Consider the following 25,043-nt stretch of genomic DNA (forward strand, 5'->3'; position numbering starts at 1 on the left):
TTTGTCTTACGAACTTCTTCGTACAAACAGTTTTGCATACTCCACCCTTGCACCCCTGTTGCCAAACCCATCCACCCTCCTTGCACAACTGTCTGTATGAAGGAACATATACTTATTTGATTTATTGCATTTTCTGCTTATCATAAGGGGTGTATGGTGTATGCCAAACTTCATGTGTTTTGTTAGGTCAGTATGGTCTTGTGTATACCTCCCGTCTTCAATGTTGATAATTACTCTTTTATATTGTTTTTACGAGACGAATAAACATACATACATACAAACAAAATTAGTATCCTCAATATTGGTACACATACTTCTGGAGTGCCGTCGAATCAATATTTTATATTTTTTAGAAGTTGGATTTTTTGTAGGTAAAGTTTCTACTGTATCTATTTTGCCACATAGTTTCTTCACAGATGAAGTATGCTATGCATAAAATAGCATCCTTGGTTCTTATATAAAAGTAGAAATGAACTCAAATGACAAAATGATATCCAATCCATCAATCTTGAATCCAGAAGCAATTGATCAAAACCACTGATGCAGAACCCCATATTTCTACTGCAGTGCACTGAAAATTATGAGCTGGTAGCATACGCAACGGGATGATGCATTAAAAGTGCATTCTTTAAACTCAATATTGCTGATCGCTGTTACATATCAGAAAAATGTTAGATATACTGAACCTCCACTCAAGTTTGAATCGCTGGGGAAACTCATTGATAAGAATAATAGTGTATTTTGGCCTTGTTGTTGAAACAAAAATTACTGCATTTACACAAGGTCATATCAAGGTTAAGTTATAACAGTTAGTTTTAAGTTAAGTTATAACTATTATACATACCTATTATTCTATGACGGATAAAACAATGTGGTGGTGAGAGTTCTATCAACAGGAAGGTATTATTGTATGTCTTCAGTGACCTTGGGCTACAATTTTACAATTACAATTACATATTGTATATGGAAGAGAAACGTGAGAAGACCATTTTAGCTTAGACATAGTTGTGTTTTTAAGCAAACCTAACATTTTGTAAGTCCCATTCCTTTCTGACTATTTCGTATTTCAAGATTATCATTATTTTGGGATGACATGCTATATAAATCAATCCCAATTCTCGTGTAAATCATAGGCTACTTCTGTACGTCATACATGAATTTTAATGTCTGAGGATGTGAATGTTTGTTATTAAAAGGGATTGCTTGAAAAGTTCTAGCATTGACTTTATATTCAGATCAGATTTACCATAGGCAAGCGAGCATGATGCGTGCCTTCTGGTAGTTGAGTTTGTGAATTGTGTCTCAATTGTATTTATACAGGTTAAATGCAGCAGGTTTTTGATGATTTGTACATTTCATTAAAATAGAATATTGAAAAACACTAAATGATAAACCTGATATTTATGAGAAAAATTAATATTTCATGATTCAACTCTAGCTAGTAAACTGTTGTTAAGTTTTCTGATTTAATTTGGTTTGTTGTAATCATAAATCTAAATCTGCGATTACGACTGGCTCTCCATCTCAGGCTTTCTAACTGCTGTATACTGCTTTATTTTACATCTGTTTTTGTGTTAATGAGATATTTATTTTTCATAACTTTAGGACATGCTGAAACATACACCTGATGGCCATCCGGATCGAGATGGTCTTCTGATCGCCCAGAAGGAGATTCATACTCTTGCTGTTCAGATGAATGTGAGTGAAAAAGAGGCGGAAATGGCAGAGAAACATGATCGTCTTCTCCTGGAAATTGAGCAGCTTGTTGAAGGCTGTGTTGACGTGAGTGAATTATTATCTGTAAGGCACAACTGACGAGTTAGTGGAAGAATAGAAAAATGTATTGATTGCGGCATACTGTTCAATTATTCTGAAATAATTTTATTTTTTTGTATTTCAGCTCTGTATTCCTAAACGAAGATTCATGCGGCAGGACATCATTTCGGAAATTGTAAGTTTTTTAATGTGATTCTCTTTCAGTCAAAAATGATCTGTTTATGAGTACAGCTTTCGTTGTAACTCAGCTCAGAGATTATGCTTGATGGAAATATTTTTAGTATATTGTAGTGGTTTTAATGCTATTGACCTTTATTCTTGACAATAATCTACAGAAAGGGGCAAATAAAAAAGATAGAAGTTTGTGGCTATTCAGTGATCTCATCGTCTGTACCACGCGCAAGGGGCGGGCTGGCAGCACTTTCAGAAGAGGTTCCATGCTAAATTTGTAAGTAAATTTTATTAACATAAATTTTGCCATAATTTAGATCTTCAAACTATGGTGTATCAAAGATTTGGAAATTAACCTTAGATATAAAGCATCTGTAAATTACTTGGAACATGTCATCAAGTTTCAAGGGAATGTGGTTGCTTTAAGCCTTCATAAAACTCCAACAATTATTGTGGAAATAGAAGTCCAGATAGAAATGAAGAAACTCTGGCATGAGTTCTCGTCACGTAGAGTAAATTTTATAATATTCTTTTTAACCTCTACCTTATAACAAACATACCACATCCGGAACTGGGAAGATACCACTCGTCGAACAATCTTCAACTTATTGAGTTGAATTGTACTTGTATTTTTTGTTTATTGGAATACTCAAAATTAATGGAATGCAGTGATGCTACTGCCAAAGATTACCAAAACACTAATATGAGGCAAAGGTTATGTCATAAAAACAACCGAAAATATAGACATATTGCCAAAATATCGTATTGTGCAAGTAAAAAATTTTTTTGTTAATACTGCCTGCCCTAAATTTAATGAATATATGCTCTGTTAGAATTTGACCAGCATCAAGTTGCTTTCATCCTATTTATCAGGATTTATTAATTTTGAATGATTCAAGGTATTTGAAGAATGTTCACATACGTCTTTTCTTCCTTGTGCCTTAGGGCAATTTTTGTTTGTATAGATCAAACAAAACGTTTTAATTTTGTGGCCTCAAGGTTAATGCTTCAATGTTTTTCTGATCCCACATTTTAACTATATGTCCTTCAAAGCCCATAAAAACGATTTTTTATTATGATTCATAAACATGATATGCAATTTTGCTTACACTATTCAGTTTTTGATATATTTATTATTTTTCATCATTGTAGGTCTATGGGGGTTGACTATTCAAATAAATACAAATTTCTGTGGAAGTTTCCACTTGAGGATGTGGAGCATTTAAAAGGTATGATATTACATTTATTATTTTATTAATACGATATGGCAAGGTCGGATTTTGCATTTGGTCCACTTAGTGGAACACATTTTGTACGCCTGCAAAATAATACAAAATGATTATGCATCATGGACAACTATTGGAGGATCATGTACGAGCATTGTACAACTATTGTGCAACCGACTATGAAATACAAAAAATGGGCGAAGATATTGCGACTTTTAAATTTGCAATGCGGTATATTGAATATTATTACTAATTTATGCATGTCATTTCAGAAAGATACATTTACAGTTTGCGACATATTACAGAAGATCTCGTTATGTTGTAGTTCATATAAAAAGCGTTTGATCTTTCTTCGAATGAATTTGACTCCTCATTTTTTTGTTTTAGAATATCTAATGTTCCTTTGTGTAATATAGGAAGATTGGTTTGAACAATAATTTTTTATAAGAAGATCATCATAAATATTTTATATTAATTGTATTTCTTTATACATCCATAACTTATTTACCCAACACTACAAAATGTTTTCGAATGTTCATTTTCTTCATTAATATACCAAATCTACTGGTTTCAGCCAAGCAGAAAACACTTTCAGCATTCCACTACCATGTCGTAAAGATTTTAAGCGTCTGTTCCAAAGGTTAGAATTTATATTCTTCTGTGTATTTTTATTCCAGGGAACACTGTACCGGGAAGACATGCCGTTGATAAACAACTACAATCATTACAAAATGACTTAGAAATTCTTACAAGTATGCACAGACAAGCTGCTCAAATTGAATGCAATCATGTTGTAAGTACAAACTTGTCCGATTTTGTTTGAAAATCACCTTAGGTATGTTTTTTCATCTTCATTTATATGCAGTTGATCTAAAAAAAAAACAGGGTACTTTCGTAGTGTGTGTACCAGGTTAGGGTTAGGCCATAATTTTATTCCGATTTTTTCTATTTTAGTTCTATTACGAGTTCGAGGACTGTCTGTGTTAGCCAAGTGAATATACCCTCTACCCATAGATTTGAGTCCCTCTACACCAGGGGTGTCAAACTCGCGGCCCCAGGGAACTTCCAATACGGCCCTCTAACGCTTGACAATACTTGTAATATTCTGTAATTTTTTTTATTCAAATGTAATACATTTTCAAACTTCTCAAATTGAAATTGATTATCCACACAGTAAACGACAATTTACATAAAGTAGTACATAAAGTAGTAAGAAATTACTAATTTTTTTGTTCTTGTTTTGACCCGATTATGGATACACCTCAAGCTAGCGAAAAAATACTTGAAAAAAAAACTTTAGTGATTAAGAAGAAACGGAAAGTACCGTATACTGATAGAGCTTTCATGATCAATTGCCCTGTAAAAACAGTTGAAGCTTTTCAAATTTCAAATATTTATCGCTGACAAGAAATACAGTTGCTACTGGACTTGACAAGATGTCTGCAAATTTAAAAAAACAAATAAAATTTACTTCTTCCGACTACATTTTTCCTTAGCAATTGATGAAATGTGTGATATATCAGGCACTGCACAAATTAACCGATGATCATGTGACCTCGGTAATATGAGTTGGTACTGTAAATCTTTTCAGCCTGATATTAGTAAGCTGGTGGCCCAAAAGAAATGTCAAATGTCAGGACAAATGTGATAAAAAACCTTAAGTTTTTTCTGCATTTTTGTAAATTTTAGGTCTATGAGTCATTTGTAGTGTATGTATTATTCTTTTCGTATCAAAAGTTTGTTCAAAAATGTTTTTGATAGTTGTATATAAAAATTTATGATTTTTTGTAATAACTACAGTGACTTGCAATAATAGTGAAATGCAAGAAATTAATATGTAAATGGCATTTGAAATTTAGGAAAATAACATTATTTTATTTGTCTGTTTAATTAGATCACAATATGTGTCACAAACTACACCTATCTAAAAATATGCTTTATGTATACATTATCAAAATATGTCAAAAACTGTTTGCGGCCCATGGGACAATTCCCAAAATGCAATGCGGCCCTCGAATACCCTCGAGTTTGACACCCCTGCTTTACACAACTTGATGTGAAATGGGCGAACAAATTTAGTTACCTCCATATTGGTACACACACTTCTGGAGCCCAAAAACGAAACCCATTTCTTTTACGAAAATGAAGAAATAATCTAGGACAGTGTTTTCCAACCTATTGTTCACAACTCAAAACTGGGTCACCTAAAAATCTACTTAAGTTCCACGTTTTTTCAACAAAGTGGTGAAAATTATTGATTATTTTATATTCGGTATCATAGTGTTGCTCATAGATTGTATATTTTGGGAAATATCGCAGCGTAAAATCTTGGCAATAGCTATTTGACTTGAATAAACTCACGCCACGATTCAAAAACTCGATGGAAAACAAAGACAGATTTTCTGTTGGAATAGTTTTTTCCACTAATCTGGTCATATTTTTCTGGACTTGAATAGTACCATTGAAAATTGTCTCGTAGGGTCACAAAAATATACCTTTTTTCTGGTATTACAATATAAGACTTCAGTATTTTACAAAAAGATGTGTGACATGGAAACAGACTGCAGTGTTTAGAACAGTAGAACAGCCATAATGGAATGCTTCTACCAGTATAACAGCATTTTGGGAGAGCCATATTTTATAGGTCCATCTGGTGGTGTCGTATCTTGCACAAATGTATCGCTGGGTTAGCCACTGGGTTTACTCGGTCTTTAGTTGAAAATAGTAGTAGCCATAGTCTCTATTAGAACAAGGTAAACAAAGAAACATAAAAACGAAGAGAGACAGGAGACGTAAACAGAGTAGGGCGAAAAGTGCTGATAAGCAACCAGAAATACCTCCGGAATTCTGTTTTGGTTACAGGAGTGCCAAGTTAAAGGTCATAAACGGCCAATAACATTGCCATCCACATCACAGGAACGAGGGAAGTCTTTTGCGAAAACTTATCGGATAGTGATGGCAATCATATTCCCATACAAGCAATGCAAAGAAATCAAGGAAACGCAGTAGGCCAAGATATTGTTGGATGAGTATTGCAGTTTCTTAGTGATGACCAAATCATATTTTCAATGCCAAGGCATAAGGATTTTACTTCAGCCAAGGTGAATGGTCGAAATGCAAAAAAGATATCTGAAGTATAAGCTGTCAGAATCATTCAAGACATTTATTAAAGTTGAGAACCCAAACAACAAAATTGCTTTGTCTACTTTCTGTGGTCCCACACATACCGTAATTACAGGTAAAAGCATTTCTTTCACATCTTGTCTATGTATGACTCATAAAAATATTAGATTAGCAGTGGAAGGTTTAAGCAATGTCGATAAAGTGAAGTTGGTAAAGTTACTGCAGAACAGCGTGAAAAGTGTGTTTGCAGGAAAGATCCTTAGCTACTGCAACAGAAGATATTGAGGGCCTTTGCTGTACCAGCACGAAAATTAGTGCACAACGCAATGAAACGTTAATACTTGCCGTCCCGTAGTGTCACCCTATATTTTACTATATATTTCATATCTACTAGGTAAGTCTTCTTTGTAACTTCAGTGCAGTATTGTTCAACCCACATAAAGCAAATCATTGGACAATCAAACAAAATATGTTGCTCTGAATGTAAAAATATATTGCATCTCTATATTGCATCTCACAACAGGCAAAATTTCTGGAATTGTTCTGTAAAGTCACTCGGAATAGCCCATTTATGGGTCGCTTGAAAAAGAGGTTGGGAACATTGATCTAGTACACTTTGCACAAGTTATGTCTAGAACGGATGTGACGGATATACCTGCATGCCAAAAAATGCCTACATTTTAAAAATAGATTAATTGTCACAGAATGGATTCCTTCATAATTTCTGTTTCCGAAGGCTTGCAAAATACTTGTCTGAGGCATGATTAACAGGGATTTTGCATATGATCTCTACACAAAATGTCATAAAGTAAGGTTCGATAGGACGTATGTTGAAATACATACGTTCAGGAGCGCATCCAGGAGGGGGGAGATCGATATCTGGAAATTTCCATGTAACAGTCGCCGCAATTAGGCCTCTCATGAAAAAGAACGAATTTTTCGGCGGATACGGATTTTTCTGTTATGTAAAGTATTCAATCCATGGTCGATACGAGCATTTTAAGTGTGTTATCGTATCAATTTACTTGTGTTCATGGTATCACGCTGTTGCGAGATATCGCTGTAAGAAATATCCCAAGATCTGCAATAAAAACTCAAACTGTATGATTTATTTCGGTACACTTAATTGGATACACATTCATCGCCTCCAAATCCCCATGGAAATGAAATATCGCGGCAATCCACGCCCATGAGAAAGTGTGGCAAACTGCCGGGATATATTTAGTTGATATTTTCGAGATATCGATGTTAGAAAAATCCCTAGATCTGCGATAAAATGTTAAAGACAACAATTTATTTTAGTACAATAAAAATTGATGCTACAGTGATACACCTCGGATACACCACAGATGTTAGAAAGCTAACACTCGCACCGTTACCTAAAGCAAGATTGTAATTAAAATACCACATGTTAAAGACTTTTGTTCATGACTACAACTGTCATCAGCCATATGGTGAACTTTTGATTCGACCTAACCTTTTATCACCTTTTATATCAAGAAGTTAGTTATCACGACATGTTAACAAATAGTATTTCACATTAAAATCATCTTTTTTTTGTTACAGCAATTAGATGAGTCTTTGAAAGAAATAATAAGTCATGTCAGTCGACAAATTGCAGAAAAAAAAATTATATCTTTTCAACCTATTTGCCCTCCATGCCGGGTTGAACTTGGAATCTCGACCGGGTAAGAATCTACCTACTTTCAGTTCATCAAATATTCATCTTGTCGAAACAACATTTTATTCTAGTACTCAAGCATCAGAAATTTACTTGAAAGTTTAATTAATGATAAGCCGCATCAGCAATAAAATTTCAGGAACAATTCTGAATTTTGGCCTTATGTGCACATGTTGCACATCAATTCTTGTAATATCCATTTAGGATTGAAAGTTATTATGCTTAAAATTGTTATGCAAAACAATAATCCCATTTTGTTATGTACTCTTTGTTAACATATTTTGCAATATTTTTGGTAGTATTGCTTCTATAATGATGGTCGGAAGATGAAAATGCTTCTTCCGCTCTTGATATATATCGTTTCAGTCTGTGTGTAGCCTACATTGCAAATTAATGTTTTAGCTACATACTTTTATATTGTAACCTAATTTGGCATATTCTACCTGCAAAATCTTATAGTTAGATGTTACTCTCATTTTTTATATAAAGTACATAATTAATTTACATATCAGTGTTCACGTCTTTTACAAAGCTTAGGGAATCCACAAAACCTTGTTTTCACTTCTATTCTGCACCACATAATGGAATATCTAATTGTCGCATGAATTAGTAGAAATTATATTTTATTCGTTCAACTATTTTCAGGGATGGAATGAAGACATTTATTTTTGAATTTCTCACAGATGACAATAAAATACAATTTGAAAGAATGTTTGCAAATGCAAAGAGTCGATTATGTAGGTTTTATTTAATATTTTGGAAATGCTCTTATACCTTTGCACTTCAGAGTTTGTCTCGTAATGGTCAATGTAACTTGTAATGCGATTTTGATGGCTATTGAGTCAATGTTGACATAAATTTGCATAACCATGTTCCACAGCAAATCAAAAAAATAGATGGGAGCCAACGTTTATGAAGGCGATTCCAATCAGTAGAACAAGAGCAGGAATGCAATTTTCTTGTGCGGCTTCCAATGTCGATGATGTTCGAGAAGTTTGGGTCTGCAATACAGATGGTTATGTTGGTCAGGTAAACACTCGTTTTTATTTTATTTTTGTATTCATCATTCAATATTCTCAATATTAAAACAGGATATCTTTCTAGGTTGTTTTCCTAACTCTTGACCCGGAACCAAATCAGACTCAATGTATCACTGTATGTCATGCAAAAATATGCTGCATAGCTCAAGTAAGATCTTTTGACTTTTTGTATGGATAAAAACACATAAACAAAAACCCCTTTTTATAACTTCAGAACAAGAAGTAGAAGATCAGGAAACTAAAATATATTTTAACAAATTTGCATTCAATAATGAAAATACTTGCTCTGTTCATGCGGTATATAGGTAACCTGATGCTTCGGCTTTACTGAAAACAGTCATTTTAACTCCAATTCCAATGCTTGAAGATACCTCTAAGGCCCTGATAGTGTAGCTGTGAAATTGTTTAGGATGGAAAAGCATAGTCGTCCGTAGGGATGGTTATTATATTACTATTATGATGTATTTTATGTAAAAACTAAATTCATGCAGCCACAGTCTGGGAAACGCACAAAATCAGCTGATTCCTTATTTGGATATGTGACTGGAGATTTACCTGGTGTATTTGGACACAAGGTTTGAAACCATGGTTTCATATTTTTCAGCATGAGTTGATACGTGAGGCCATGTCTGGATTTCTGCTGATTACAGATACATGTTGGCTTAGTACTAGGGTTTCATTTTATGGTATGAGTTTCATATGTTGTGGCCACGCCCACACCCTAATAATATCGCCAATAGCCACCAATAATAACACCAGCCAGCATGTGATTTATCGAATTTGATTATACAGAAACAATCTACATTATTTTAGGTTCCATCTTGGGAACGTAGACTTGTTCCAGCACAAACTCTATTACAAGAAGTTGCAAAAGGCCCCCTTGTTCAACCTACTAATAATGATGCTGCCAATATAATGGCTTGGGATGATGACATGTAAGATTAATTCAAAATGTACTTAGGTTTTTCTGACATAACATTACTAATGATGGCAGTTTTCATTCTGTAAAGTCTACCTATACAACCTCTCAACTCATTGAATCTGTTCCTGATCAAACTTGATTTGCAGCGATATCTTCGAAGACAAATCTAAATTTTTGTCATTGCTTTCTTAGCGATGACACTGATGAAGAGAACACAAGTCCTCATAGCACAATGAGCAACAGTTCATATAGTCCAAGTCCATATAGTACAATAGCCAGTATTTCTGGTAAGTTTTCTCTTCTTTACATCCACTGGGCAGTGGTATCTAGACATTGTTTCCTCGTATCAGTCAACTTTAAATGAGTAGTTGTTCCATTTTTCTATATAAATGAAGTATGATATCCCATTTTTATGTATTATGTTTAAAATATAGGTATACCCTATCATATATAAACTCCCACTTCATTCTGATACAAACTCCAGTTTGTGGTCTCTGTTTAAATGAGCTGTTCCACACCTTATATAATCATGCATAATGCACATTAAGCATAATCTTTGGGTATAGCGATCTTATTCAAAAAATGCAGATGTACATTCATATGGTAAATTCATAGAAATAGAATTTTGGTACAAATTGGTGTTTACCAATTGTGAAGCGAAAGAGTGAAACACTCTATATGTACAAAGGATGTTTCCACAAGCATTGCCATCCTTGTTTCAGGCATGGTGGTAAACAATTCATTTTTGTGGTTTCGATAGCTTACTCAATTTTCAGTTGTGATCTGGAATTTAGATACATATTAAATAACTCAATGGTCATTTATCCTCCGAGAAGTTTAGTTCCTGTAATCAAAATTAGTACGGAGAGAGCTATGAAAGACTAGGCTAAAATCAGCTAGAGAACTTTAAATGGTTATTGAATGAATATTGTAAATCGTGGGTATGAACATTTAAACTCCCTTGCAAAGCCGTTCTCAAATATGCATCAGAAATATTACGACGATAGGAAAATTTTCCTGGGTCGAGGCTCGGACAAATATGCATTACAGTGTACCCAATATGAATTTTGTGGTTTTGTTAGTTCCTACATATTCCAAAAGCTGAAAAAAGTTCTTCAGGCCACTCAGCATATGGATATATCAGCTTAAACTGGCCTTAGTTATCCTTTATAATTGTTTTTAAATTAAGTTCCAATATTGCTTCCTATTATTGAAGTGAACATCTGTTTTCTAAAAGGTGGATTAACAATTTCTAACTGTATGTTCAGCAACCTTACTTTTTCTGCTAATCACTTATTTGAAGTTATGTAAATACGTGCTGCCTTTTCAAATTGCCAGGACATTTTATAGTTTATAAGCTAAAAAAATCTGTGGGAATTTGGCTGTTGCTTTCAGCAGAAGATACACTACCGATTAGTAAAAAAAGTTCTCTTCACAGAATATCCAGACACTGCATCCATAGCCGATGCTGGTAAATCAGATAACCATAATGGTGGGGCTTGGAAGATTGATAATGATGGATCCACATTACATGGTAGCCTTGAAGATTTGCTTGGACAAGGTGACAATTCACAAGAATTGAGGGATGCGCAGAAAATATTAGCAGGCCAAGATTTAATGTGGCTTGGTACTGAAGATGGAAAGTAAGATCATATTATTTTGTGATAGTACTTAAGATTTATTCATTCAAAGCTTTGAGGTCTGTGTTTTTTTTTCCACTTAGAATGAATATATTTTTCCTAATTGTATAAGTGGTTTTGATATACTGGTAATCGGCATTCATTTTCCTACATGAATGAAATGTTAATGACAAACAATGCTCTCAAGATGTATTTTAAAGCAAGGCTTCCCAAACTAGGGGCCGCAGCCCTGCAAGGGGCCGCGAAACGAATCTTGGGGGCCGCGAAGAGAACACTAGTTTTACACAAAGTACTATATATATCTAATGTACTTTTTTAGACTCTTGATTCGAAACACAATTATCAAAACTTGTGTAAAAGAAAAATCTAACGATTCCAAGTGAATACATTATCATATCCCGAAAATAAGACATTGTCTTCAATTTTTTTTTTTTCAAAAAATAACTCTAGGGATTATTTCAGGGGGATGTCTTTAATTTTCATGCATGAAACACAAAATTACAAAGTAGACAATTATGAGATTTTCAAATATACAAAATATGAAAACCGATTTCCATTCACTTTTGAATAACACATTTTTATTTAAAATAACTGGTAAACATAGATTACTAATAACCATTTAAAAAGAGTAGGAAAGATTTTTTGCTATTGACTAGGTCAAAAAAAATTTGATCTATCAACTAGGTCTTATTTTAAAAGGTAGGGCTTGAATTAAAATCATTTTTTAATTACAGGCTAGGTTGCATTTTCAGGCTGGGTTCTATTTTTGGGTAAACGCGGTAGAATCATCGCGCTTGCATAGCAATGCCTATTCTGATCGTAAAACCCGATTTGCGCATGCTTGCATAACATTGACGGCTTTAATCGTTAAGCCAGCGGTTCCCGAAGGAGATTTGCTAAATGCGCCCCGAAAATTAAGAGATTTGTGTTAAATATCAACTTATATATGATTTGATATTTTATTTATTCCAAATGTTTTATTATGAAAGTGGTGTATATGAATCAATAAATTCGTTTTACCTTTCTGTGTTGTTTACTTTCTGTTACGTGGTATTTACCTCTATTGTTACGTAACAGAAGAAGTAAACGCTACTTGCTGCAGTTTATTTATTTGCTTAACCGTGTTTATCGAACATGAGTGATTTTTTTAGCATTTCAAAGAAAAACCAGGCAGAGATGATAAGGAAAAGAAGTTGACCTTTTGCATTTATATTTAGGCCTACATGTTTATAAACTTTAAAAGTCATAAAGTACTCATTAACGATGACAAAATTGTATTTTATTCAGAGGCAGCATTTCTTTTTCGTGTAGGTGCGCCGTGAGTTTTTTCCCTGCTGCTAATTTGGCGTCGCACAAACTGCTGCCGTATGCTAAATTTGATCATTAAGAATGAGTAACAATGCCAAAGGACAATGATGTCGGTGGCCAGACATCGTAATTCATAATCATTGAGGCCTGCATTAACAAACATTGAGCCACGACAGGACTTGCTGTGCAGCAAAAAGCATTCGCACCCATCACACTGAATAATTGAGTAATGTTAACCTGAGTGAATATGTGTTTGTTATTGAGTAGGTCTACTAAAAGTTGAGAATTAACTGTGTCATTAAAATATCAAAAATGCATATTTCGAACTGTTCAGCATTATTAAACCTGAACAGGGGCCGCAAAAAATTTTGAAATGTTAAAAGGGGGCCGCGAGCTCAAAAGTTTGGGAAGCCCTGTTTTAAAGGATATTATACCTTATAAATAACAATTTCTGGCATTTGAAGGAACGTCACTCGTTCACTAAATTAGCAGCAGGAGCATCTGAATTTCCAAAGTCATCAAAGTCATTTTTTTTAATTTTCTGTCTTGGCCTGGCATCTTCAGCAGATGTGCATATTATATTAAAAGATAGCCATCCATATTTTTGAATCACTTTAATCTGATTGGCTCCTGAAAGGATGTTTATTTGCATGGAAGCTTTAACTTGTATAATAGACATGAATAATGTTAGGATTGCTGTCATGGCTTAAATTACTCTATTACACTCTTATATTTTACATGATCTTCCTAATGATCGGATTTTACCAGGGAAAATTCAATTTTGGTGTTTTTATTCCACAGAATTCACATCTATCAATCATCGGGAAGTGTTCGAGGAAACAAACATTGTGTTCGGTTATCTCACAATGCAGCAGTTCAATGTATACTTTATCATGAAGCACAGGTTGAGTTTCTAAGTATAATTATGCTACTTCACTTTTTCTGTCTTGTAAATTCTCTCTAAAGCTTTTCTGATGTTTTTATTAAACTTTTCCTAACCTAGTTTGCAATTTGGTCTAAAATTAATTTCTGCCCTGCAAAATAATTTTCATTTGTGGAATGCTTGTTCAATGTGCTTATTTTTTTAGTTATTATAACTGATAATGATATTATAGTTCAGGGTGGTTCAAACTGCGGGCCGTATCCGGCCAGCTGACACATTTCGTGCGACCCGCGGGAAAATTTTAGCATGCACTAAACCAGGAGTGCACAACCTTTTTGCTATTGGCGGCCACATTGCATTTATTTGTATTCAATACGGCCGCCAGGGGGTTGACGAAACTATTTTGGCTTTTATGACATCATAACCGCGTGTTTGACCCATGCTAGGTGCAATCTGCCCAATTATGAAGTATGTAGGACTACTTGGAAGTATAATATCCGCTATTTAAACAGATTTTTTTTTCGGTGGACCTATTCTTGAGCAGGTATATTGCAGCAAGTTGCATAATGGTTGCACAATTTTGAAAAAAATCGAAAGTCGACTGCATATAAGACGCATCATGGTATGTGCTGCTGTCTCGATCATGAAGTAATCTATCTTCCATTTGGAATTAAATACCCTTCCCTCTCCTGCCACTGTTCTTTTCCGATTAACGACATGAAGTAATTACAGGCAGTTTAATATAGGCTAGCGCTGTAATAAACAATCTGGTTGCTGACAGCAAGCTTAATTAGACCTAATTTGAAATGGTAGTCTTCACTGCTAATTTGGCCAATCGACAGATTCACTATCAGGCTTGTCATACAAATCAGAGTCAGAATCAAATAAAACTGCTACAATCTCCTCGACTGTAAGCTGCGGATACCTTGTTGGGCTAGCTTGCTGTGTTTCTAGGCTTCCGAAACATGTGATCAATCTGAACCATGGAGGGGAAATCCCTAACAGCAAATACACCATCCAGATTGTGACGCATCGTCTCGTCTGACTTTTTTGCAGTGCTTCTGTTTTGCTTCAATATACGCCAGCATAGCCGCCAAATCCTATATTTTGAACTTTTTTTTTATTGTTTATAGAATTTTGTATCTGGATGGCCGCAATATTTTTTCACTACGACTGCAGGTTGTGCACCGTTGCACTAAACCATTGGCCAATATTTGTATTTATTGGCAGAACATTTTTGAGTTATTTTTAAACTATTCCAACTGGGAATAGTCCTTTTCCTAATCTCGATGTCGGGATTGATGTTTGTTAAAATCACAGAATTTCAATATATCTATAAAAGTCAAAACGGTGCCAATATGGAATGACGCCCTGTGATCGGTACAAAGAGAATGACTTGTCTTGTGCAGACAGGACCGAGCCGATGAGTCGCTTTTTTATCTAAACTTCGTACCTAAAGCTCGCGTCAAGTAGCTCCTTTATTTTGTGCCTTTATTTTTGTAAAAACACTCCTCTATTTTCCAGCATTGGCCATGTGACAGCAGTGACGAACCGCAGAGCTGACTTAGCACCCCGCAATCCATTTTTTAGCCCCGAGTCCCAACTCAGACGGACTTAGATGTTCTTTAGCGATAGCACCAGGCCTACTTACACTACAAGTAGTAACATTAGTCAGATATAACAATTCATCATACAATGAGTGTAAAAAGAGGTGACAGAGGTAAACTGCGAGCAAACGTATTTCTTAATCTACAACAACGTTGAACCAAAGTGTCTGGTTTGTTTTCAAGTAATATCTGTCACGAAAGAATATAATTTGAAGCGATGTTACAAAACCAAACTCGAGAAAAATATCACAGTATTTCTCGGGAAGCAATTTTAAAATACCTAAAGGATTTATATATCTTCCATGAAAAACTGATTGGTAATTGGTCTCATTCTTGAATATATCTAAAGTGAGTGAACTCGCGATGTTTTGATCAATTTTGGATTTGCTCCGACTGCGACCTGCGAGACATCCTCAAATTTTTTTGCGGCCCGCCTACCTCGCAACCTTGGACCACCCTGTTATAGTTGATTATAAAGTTGTGTTGTCTTCATGTTGAATAGCAATGTTGGTGTAGGGAACAACCTCATTCCAATAATGCAACATTTCAGCAAAAGCTGCAATATTAGGCTATATCATTTTAAGATAAAATAAGACCACCCAAGTCTTGTAAGTGGCAAGTAAGTGCCAATTTTCGGGTTCATGTTTTACTTATGCATTAATATTTATTAGAGTATATATCAGAAGCCACTGTTACATGATTTATTCAATAAGGATTATAAGATCTTACTAATACTAGAAATGAAACATTCGGTATGCCATATAATATTGCCTAAATGCCTCTTCATTCCCCCAGTTCACTGATCCATACCTCTAGTCTAGGGGTGTTGAAGTGACATATTATTCATCTGATTCGTATTATGAACCAGTTGTATACAGCAAAGTGTGAATTTTTTATTTGAAGGTACAATTATTCCTCTCAACTTCTTTTTGTACTGAAACTACACGTTTTTAGGTATTCGTAGCACTCAGCAATGGAGATTTAGTTATTTATAGCAGAAATTTAGCTAATGGTGAATGGGATTTTGAAAATCAGAAAACAAAATCAAAAGGTAAGGATTTAATTATCAATATCTTGAATTATTCTTAATATTATCTGCTATAATATATACAGTAGAAATTCTACTTAATGAAAATCAAGTAATTAAAATAACGAATAAAAACTAGGAGCGGTATGCTTGTTTACCTTTGGCATTGACTGGCTAGGTTAATCAAAGGCCACGGTGAATGAGAGGAGGCAGCAAACGGTTGACAGTTGAGAGAGAACATAATGTACGAAAATGAACACACACCCTTAATTCAAAGCACACACAGTAAATTCAAAATTAAACAGCCAGTAGCATGTTTTTTAAATTTTTGGTTTTCGATCTTCCAGAATTAGAAGCATTTTTCGTTATTCGTAGCAAAATTTTTTTAAGAAAAGACATTTCGTATCCGGGGTCTCGTTAGTGAAGGTTCTACTGTATTTCCAATTTTATTCACGGGGATGTTTATCGTAGTACAAGTCAATACCTTATTAGTCATATGAATAATAAACTAGTTGTATATGTCTTACAGATCAGTATGATGGAACCCTGCATATTTTCTTTTGTGATTTTCTAGAATATTATAGGCAGTCCGAGTAGACATTTATTTCGATTCCCACCTCTGAATATACATACTCATGTCAATTTTTTACTTCCGGTAAGCGCTAAAACTATCATCCTAATTGCATTTTTGTTCATGTCACCAAGTCCCAATGTGATAATAGTTTATAAATCGATAGTCATGAGACGAGGCATATGATCTATTACTGACTCAACAGTGATTTTATGGGTTCACAATTGCTTGATGGCACTAAGCATCTGTTTTCTTTTAGTGTCATCACCACATGCAATCACAAAGATGGTTGTCATTGGGCAGAAAGAATTATGGTGTGGTTGTCAGAATATGATTAAAATTATTGATATTCAGCAGCATGTTGTTGTCAGTCAATTTCCAGTCACGAATGACAATAAAAGACAGGTAGAATGTTTCATTTGAACCTCTATGTGTTCTCAGTCTGCTTACATAAATATTTCATATGAGATTCTATTATAATATAATGTTAACAAGTACTGGCACAAATATCAGTTTGAAATTGTAGGTTTATTTTATAGAGGTCATGTCATCTCAACAGGAATGTTTTCAGTATCCTAACGAAATATTTTTGTATACATTTTATAAATTTCACAACATATCTTGTAATCCCAACTTCTGACATACATGTTTGGGCTAACTGTTCCTCATTTGTGTTTAGTGCACATTCATTTGTATTTGTGTTCCTAATTCTCATGATTGTAGGTATTTGTAATTAAAATTTTCCAGATATATTGTATGGTTAGTTGTGGGTATGGCGTCTGGATTGCACTTGATAAACGTCCACAGATTAAACTTTACCACACAGTTACGCATGATTTACTCACTGATGTCGATGTATCAACTCCTGTCAGCAAAATGCTTGCAAGTAAGTTCTCACTAGTTCTTTAGACTCTAAAGAGCAAGTCCATCTGAATAAACCGCACAAGTTTTCAGGGTGGGAATATGTTTGATGTGTTTCTGGGTGCCATTCTTTTCTGGAAATGTTAGTATAAATTATATAGTAGATACATTCACACAGTAATAATAATAATTTGCCGCTGTACGCTTGACAAATTATAAATTTTAATATTTCGACTTTATTAAGAAATTTTGTTGTTTAATTTTTTTGACATGATTTCAAAGTTGAACATAATGTTTTCTATGAGGAATATAATATTGGCAACATTGATTTAGAGGGCCAGTGACAATTTTTTGGTTTTGTATGCACATTTCAACTGAATGGTATCATAGCCACCTTTCGATATTTTAATTTTTCTCTTGAAATTTCTCAGGTGCAGATGCCATCATTCGGCAACACAAATCAGCTTGTCTCCGGATCACTGCGCTTTTAGTATGCAATGACTTGCTCTGGGTGGGAACAAGTGCTGGTGTTGTGTTGACTTTGACATTACCCAAAATAACATCACACACTTCAGCCCTAGCTATGCCTGTTATACCACAAGGACTCGCATATGGGCATACTGGTCATGTACGATTTCTTGCATCAGCAGAGCTAGCTGATAAAGAACAAAACAGTTTATCTAGAGGAAGTGAGTGTGGATTTTTTTCTCTTTTTCTTTTCAAAACCTACATGTTTTCATAATGTCATGCAAAGAAGCTTGGGTGCTCCCGAAGTATGCGAACCAAGATGGCGGACATCGGAACGTAACATGGGTAACAGGTTAGGGTTAGCCGATAATTTTTTTCCAATTTTCCTTATTTTAGTCCTATTATCAGTTCGAAGACTAGCCAAGAGCCTCCCGTAGTATTTATACCTAAAATTTTGGCCTAACCCTAACCTAGTACACATATTACATTCCGATGTCCGCCATCTTGGTTCGCATACTTCGGGAGCCCCGAAGCTTGTTACACTAAATCTTTTATTTATAAACCAGCAAACATTGAGCCTTTGAAAATATTCATGATAATGGGCATATCACCATATTTCATGGTCGTCATTCCCAATCCTGCCACACTGTCGATATTGTTAAGAGTCAAACCTGCGTCAAACTATCAAGATTTGTAGCACCTAATGCTAAATTTTTCATTGTCATAGATTCACGGCGAACCTCCTCAGCAGGAAATAAAAGGCGTTTATCATCCAGTTCCAATTTAACAAATCAATCTCGAAACGTTTCAATCATAATCAGTGGTGGAGATGGGTAAGATAAGTTTGTGTTTTTCTCTTTGATTGCCAACACTCTTCTAACAGGTCACTATGAATAACTTCTTGCTGTTATTTTTATCTAGTACTAGTTTAGTAGTAGTAAAACTAGTAGTAGTTTAATCTACTAGAAATTTCAGATAATGCATTCTGATCTTTGGACAATTGGAAAATGCAGAAAAAAAAATATGTGTTGTTTTGTCCTGTGGAGAGAAATTCATATAGAATAGATACATGCACAAAATAAGATATATGCGAATCAATACTCTACCTCTGGCACCATCTTCATATCTGAAAATTATAGAATAGAGCATTTGTGTCTTTTGCCTAGAAGAGTGAACTGCCCATAAAACCAAAGCACACGCAATGTAATACATTTTGTAGACAGTAATGCTGAACTAGACTGTAGATCAGTGGTTCTCAACCGGGAGTCCGGTGGTCCGCGAAGCATTTCCAGGGGGTCCGTGATTGAATTAAGATTTTGAGAAATTATTTGCAGTTTAATATCGTTTTTTTTGTGATACGATCGAACATTTGCTGCCTATGACAATGTGACAATAGCCTACAAAAACTATTTTGATTTATCTCCCATAGACCTATTGTGACAAATACGAGTTATTACATGACATGATAATACGAGAACGCAGCTACAGTGATCACTTTCTCAGTTTTGGTGCGCCATTTTGCTATCGTACCCAAAAGTATCGATGGAAGCATTACGAGTTATTGTTCCATTCGCCTCCACATACCTTAGTGAAAGTGGATTTTCTGCTCTCGTTCATATCAAATCCAAGGCTCGTAACCAACTAAACGTCGACGACGATATGCGTCTATCGTTATCAAAAACATACCACGTATTTCAAGACTTGCTTTTGATATACAACAGCAGAAATCCATTTAAGTGTATTCGATTTGACAAAATAAATGAAAATGTCCACTAGTTTAGTGTTATTTTTGACTTGGTTAAATCTGTATGGAAAATTAGGTTGCTGTTTAAGCTATAAACTAAATTTCAAATGAAAAACTTTTGAGGGGTCCGCGACCGCTTTGAGAGCACCAGAAGGGTCCGCAAAGACAAAAAGGTTGAGAACTACTGCTGTAGATTATCCTTATCAAGAATAATTCAACCTGCATCACTCTTTGAGTCAAAATTAGGAGGTATATGTAATTCCGAAACAATTTTTTAGTTATGAAGATTTTCGAATGAATTCAACCAGTGAATCGGCTGGACGTGATGATAGCACTAACCATCTATTGGTGTGGAGAGCATGAATAAAGAAATATTGGCAAGTTAATAATACTGTTTACTTTCCTGTCTGCTGCTGAATTTGTCATGACATGGGTGAAGTGATACACTTGGGTTTCATTTTTGGAATAACCGGGACACAAACTTCATATACAAACCTGCAATTTCATCTTAATAAACACTACATCCAACACAAATATCTTTGTGTCAATCCATTTTAAAATTATATAGACAATGCCAACCTTGAAATATGCCGGTCAATACAGTAAATAAACTCTTTATTTATGCATCATTGACTGCTCGTCTGGAGCCTAATTAAGAGCAGAAAGTTAAAAAAAACTTGTGAAAATTCAGTATGTGCGAATTTACATTTCCGTAGATTTCTTGCTGAATAATCAGTTCTAAAAAGTTCCTCAATATGCTGAAAGTCAACCGAGACAACGATCAAAACAAAATCAGTGTACCCGACCTCTACTTTCAACAACAAAAACGCTGACAAACTACTCTTGCCCTTTTACATAAACTATCAAAACATCCCACTGAACTTTGATTTCAATTTATAACGAGTTCAAGAGTAACTTTTATTTCTATTTCTCATTGAAATATATTTCTTATTTTTTATATGGTGTTCCAATGTACTTGAAGGAATCCATTCATATTTTGTAATTATTGAATTTAAACTTTCAGGCATTGTTTAATGATTTACAACAAAAGTATAGCCCAGTTATAAGATGATCACTATAAATTTCGTTAATCATAAATATGGCTGTACCTGTACATAGTTACATATTTACTAGTGCTTATGACCTGAAATGTCTGATTTTTGTGTTTTGTACCAGCGTATTATACTTTTTATGTCTTGTTCTGAACCAATATCATTTGACAAACTATTTCTTACGATGTCTTGCCAGATTGAATGATTGACTGCTTCAAGTACTTGAAATTATATTCATTTGAAACAGAATATTCTTTGATTGGCCAATCTTGCATCATCGAGGTGCAAGCCTGTCAGTTTCACGACTGCCTTTCGATGAATGATTTTGTCACAGTTTTATTATTTTAGAAAAGTTGTGCTTATACCCCCGGAACTAAGCTGTGCTGCTCTGCCGAATTCATAATATACTTGGGGCGGGGGAATTCAAGATTAACTTTTAAAAGCAACAATATGGTAATGGCTTTTTTTCAACCAGGTTTCATTGAAATTGCTTGTTTGTGACCTGAAAGCCAATATGTAAAAATACACGCACTAATAGTTTGTTCTCCACACCTTTAAAAACATTTAGAGTGCATGATTTTGTATTCACGATCTGCTATTCTCCAAAAATGATCAATAAAGCAACTAGTTGCAAAAATATTTTCTTGCACATTTTTCTGTAATTTGCGATGCTTACACTTATTTGTATTTTTCGTGATCAACTGTAATTTTTAAATTAAACTACTGATATTGATTTTAGCGTATCTCTTATTTTATCAATGTGCTCTTTCTTCCCTTTCCTGCTTTAAATCAATTGCAAATTTTTTAACAAAGAAATATATACAATGTCCATTGCTCGTTTAATATGCGAAATAAGGGAACATGCTCTATTACCGGTATGTCATCCATTGCAACACTGCGACTGCCGAATTTTTGAAATCTTATTTTCTAGGATCTGTGTCTTCTTGCATTGCTTTACTGGCCACATTTCATATCGATATTTTTAAAAAGGCCAACTGGAAACGTCTCCAGGGAAAGGGGCTATGTAGTTCTGGAAACTTGTGTCCATGGAAAAATATCCCAATCTTGAACAGACTGCGTTTAAATTATTGTCAAGCGATATTTACGACTATAAATAACACTTGGAATCTGAGAATCCATCTTTTCGGGCATGCTTAACTTAGGGTTGCCATACCGTCCGGAATTTAGGGTTAAATTTTGCGTCCGGGAAGAATTTAAAAAAATGCTCAAATGTCCGGAATTTTACTGCATCTGCAATCGTACTGTGCACACTGCGCATACATTGTAATTTCGTACCGTGCACATATTTTTTACTACACGGGTGTATAGAATTATAATAGGTATAAGTTCATTTCGACTTATTATGATAACAGAGCGTTTTCCTTACCAATTATGTTTATCACTTAGAACTTATTGACCGTTGTGCTGAATCCGAATTGGTTAGATGATGCGAAAATTACTAGAACATTCCAACAGTATATAAAAGCAGGCGATTTCGCCCATATGATTAGAGATTTACTTAAAATGTGTACCCACCCCCCTCTCTGTTTCGATGCATATCACTTTCTGCAATGCTCGCATCACATTGTCTTTTGAGATTTCACAGTTTGGCTGAAAAGCTGTGCGATTCACATTGTTGCGTCACAATCACAACAACGCTAGATCAGGGAAAATCTACGTAACGACTATGAAATTGACTCTTCAATAGATATGCGCTGTAGTGAATTTTTGAAATTAGATCTTCAGAAAATTATGCATGGTTAGAAGAGTAAATTTGTAGTGACTTGACCTACAAGCGTGTCTTTAATTTGTGTTTTTAGCATGTAATTGCTGTTCTTCCTTTTCGGCACAACCTAATTCTCATTATTATTTTTTACTCTGAAGTTGAGATTCATTTCGGTAGCTAGCGCTTTAGCATGAGTATCGTTCAACGTTTGCAACCTTAGCATTTCGGTAGCGAATATATATATATATGGTCTCATGAAAATAGTCATGCACTGTCCGGAATTTTGCTTTTTCAAGTATGGTAACCCTAGCTTAACTTGCCTTCCTCGTGTTGTCGCGTGACATTAATTATAATTCCAGCTCCGCAAAGATATAGAGAAGAGCAGCAAATGCAAGAAGGGATTTTTCTTTTGTGTTCTTGCTTCCAGGCACATTCCTAGCGAGTATGAGGTAAGAATAGCACTTGATCTTTACCCGACTGAAACCCCCCGTTCCGCGTACCTATAACAGTGAGACCTTGTTCAGAGGTGCACAACCTGCGGCTGCCGAACATGTAACGTGCATCCATGATGGTGTGTGTTTTAGCTGCATATAAACACAAGGCAACAAACAATACCTACCCGATGTACTACATTTTTCCACATTATAATATAGAATTATCGTTTTGACTATATAGAAATGCTATTATTATCGACCTAATCAGTATTTTAACGAAGGAATGTAAGTAACATTGAGGAATTACTGATCACTAGAAGTAAGTGAAAATAGTCTTTACAAAAATCCTTCAGTTTTTGTTTGATAAGTCGGTGGTGGCAGTCGTGTTTGTCTGTAAGAGAAGGAGAATTTGCAAAAAAAACTCATTTGAATGTCTGCACCCCGAAATAAGCAAGCTGGCAAGAATTACGTTGCGCTGTTAACAACTTCTTGGTAATCCCGTAGGAAGACATTATTGATTCTCAGGGCTCGCTTCCAACTGCAGATTAAAATCATTCAAATATATTGTAATCGTTGGAATCAATTCATTCGAAAAAAATATTCGAACCCACTCCGAAACTTTTTTCCGCATATATATTTGTTTAAATTATATCATTCCATGAAAGTTTTAGACGCAATTCAATGAGATATATAAATAAAAACCAATTCATTGATTAAATATAAATTATAAAACACATCTATGGTGGCCCATCGTTATCACGCGTAAATTAAAAACAAAATAAAAAACTGAAGAAAAAAAATTTGCCGAAAAAAAAATAAAATGCGAAAAAAAACGATAATAAAATAAAAATGGAATACAAAATAGGAAAAATGCAAAAAGGATCAAAATGAAAATAAAAAAGATTGACAACGATGGGCCGTCTGCCGACTTCCTTCGTTGGCAAACGATTTTATTTTCATTTTTGCTTCTGCAGGACACCAACGTTGTCATGTATAATCAAATCCTACGCGCACAAACGGTGTTCCCTGGGTTTCTAATTCACCACAGTGCAATGAATTTGAATTATGAAGGATATATAAATTTTCCCCTCAATACAAGTTTAACTACAAGTAGTGTATTTATCATAATAATGATAGGAGAATATAGAATCGAATACGAAATTGTGGGAAAAATGTTTTTACGTGTAGAAGGTAATTATTAAAATATAGAGGAGGACGCACGTGCAAGCCTCGGTACTTGTACTATCGTGTTTTCCCGAAAATAAGACCTAGCCTGAATTTTAAAAATGATTTTTTTTGACGTAGTGGACAGCAAGAAATTACTCCCACACGTATTAATTGATTGATAACACTGGCCGACAAAAATTTTTTTTTATGGTGCCTAAGATGTTTTACCGTTTTTAGCAAATTTGAGGGCGCTGATTCCAGAAATGCTGTTACTTTGTCTCTATCAGGTCTAGTTTTTCTTCTATGGTATATCCCTCTCTGCAGGATGGCCGATAGCTACGACAAAGATAGGCAAATTGAAGAAACAACATTTTTCTGTAATTTTATTGAACATATTCATGGAATCTCACCAAAATATTGAAGCTGGAAGTTGTCATAAATGCTAACTAATAGATGTCATCAACTATAAATTGACGTTTTACTGATTTTCTAGAATGGTAGGCCCCGGCATCATCGCACTTGATAGACCAACAGACAAGATGGCTGGAAAACAGGCAAGATGGCTGTGCAAAATATGTAACTTGATGCTTATATTTGACGGAGACTTGTGAGTAGT

At 34.7% G+C, this 25,043-nt stretch overlaps 1 protein-coding gene across 2 annotated transcripts in view; it reads left to right on the plus strand.

The window, feature by feature from the left end:
• The window catches only part of LOC120340841 (uncharacterized), a 43,905-nt gene extending 21,976 nt beyond the window's left edge, over positions 1 to 21,929 (plus strand). The window contains exons 6-25 of one of the 2 annotated variants that reach the window (XM_039409221.2): positions 1,606 to 1,782; positions 1,901 to 1,951; positions 2,112 to 2,224; positions 3,100 to 3,176; positions 3,851 to 3,966; positions 7,863 to 7,984; positions 8,623 to 8,714; positions 8,858 to 9,006; positions 9,082 to 9,165; positions 9,831 to 9,952; positions 10,132 to 10,226; positions 11,378 to 11,582; positions 13,689 to 13,791; positions 16,332 to 16,428; positions 17,235 to 17,380; positions 17,723 to 17,861; positions 18,268 to 18,525; positions 19,032 to 19,137; positions 20,327 to 20,425; positions 20,765 to 21,929. In XM_039409221.2, the coding sequence (XP_039265155.1) occupies positions 1,606 to 1,782; positions 1,901 to 1,951; positions 2,112 to 2,224; positions 3,100 to 3,176; positions 3,851 to 3,966; positions 7,863 to 7,984; positions 8,623 to 8,714; positions 8,858 to 9,006; positions 9,082 to 9,165; positions 9,831 to 9,952; positions 10,132 to 10,226; positions 11,378 to 11,582; positions 13,689 to 13,791; positions 16,332 to 16,428; positions 17,235 to 17,380; positions 17,723 to 17,861; positions 18,268 to 18,525; positions 19,032 to 19,137; positions 20,327 to 20,411 (2,337 nt within the window). In that variant the 3' untranslated portion in view covers positions 20,412 to 20,425; positions 20,765 to 21,929. Of the gene's footprint in view, positions 1 to 1,605; positions 1,783 to 1,900; positions 1,952 to 2,111; positions 2,225 to 3,099; positions 3,177 to 3,850; positions 3,967 to 7,862; positions 7,985 to 8,622; positions 8,715 to 8,857; positions 9,007 to 9,081; positions 9,166 to 9,830; positions 9,953 to 10,131; positions 10,227 to 11,377; positions 11,583 to 13,688; positions 13,792 to 16,331; positions 16,429 to 17,234; positions 17,381 to 17,722; positions 17,862 to 18,267; positions 18,526 to 19,031; positions 19,138 to 20,326 lie in introns of both variants that reach the window. The other variant, XM_039409219.2, reaches the window with a different exon arrangement.
• The last annotated feature ends 3,114 nt before the right edge of the window (positions 21,930 to 25,043 follow it).

Source organism: Styela clava, chromosome 14 (assembly GCF_964204865.1).
Source record: "Styela clava chromosome 14, kaStyClav1.hap1.2, whole genome shotgun sequence".
NCBI lineage: Eukaryota > Metazoa > Chordata > Ascidiacea > Stolidobranchia > Styelidae > Styela > Styela clava.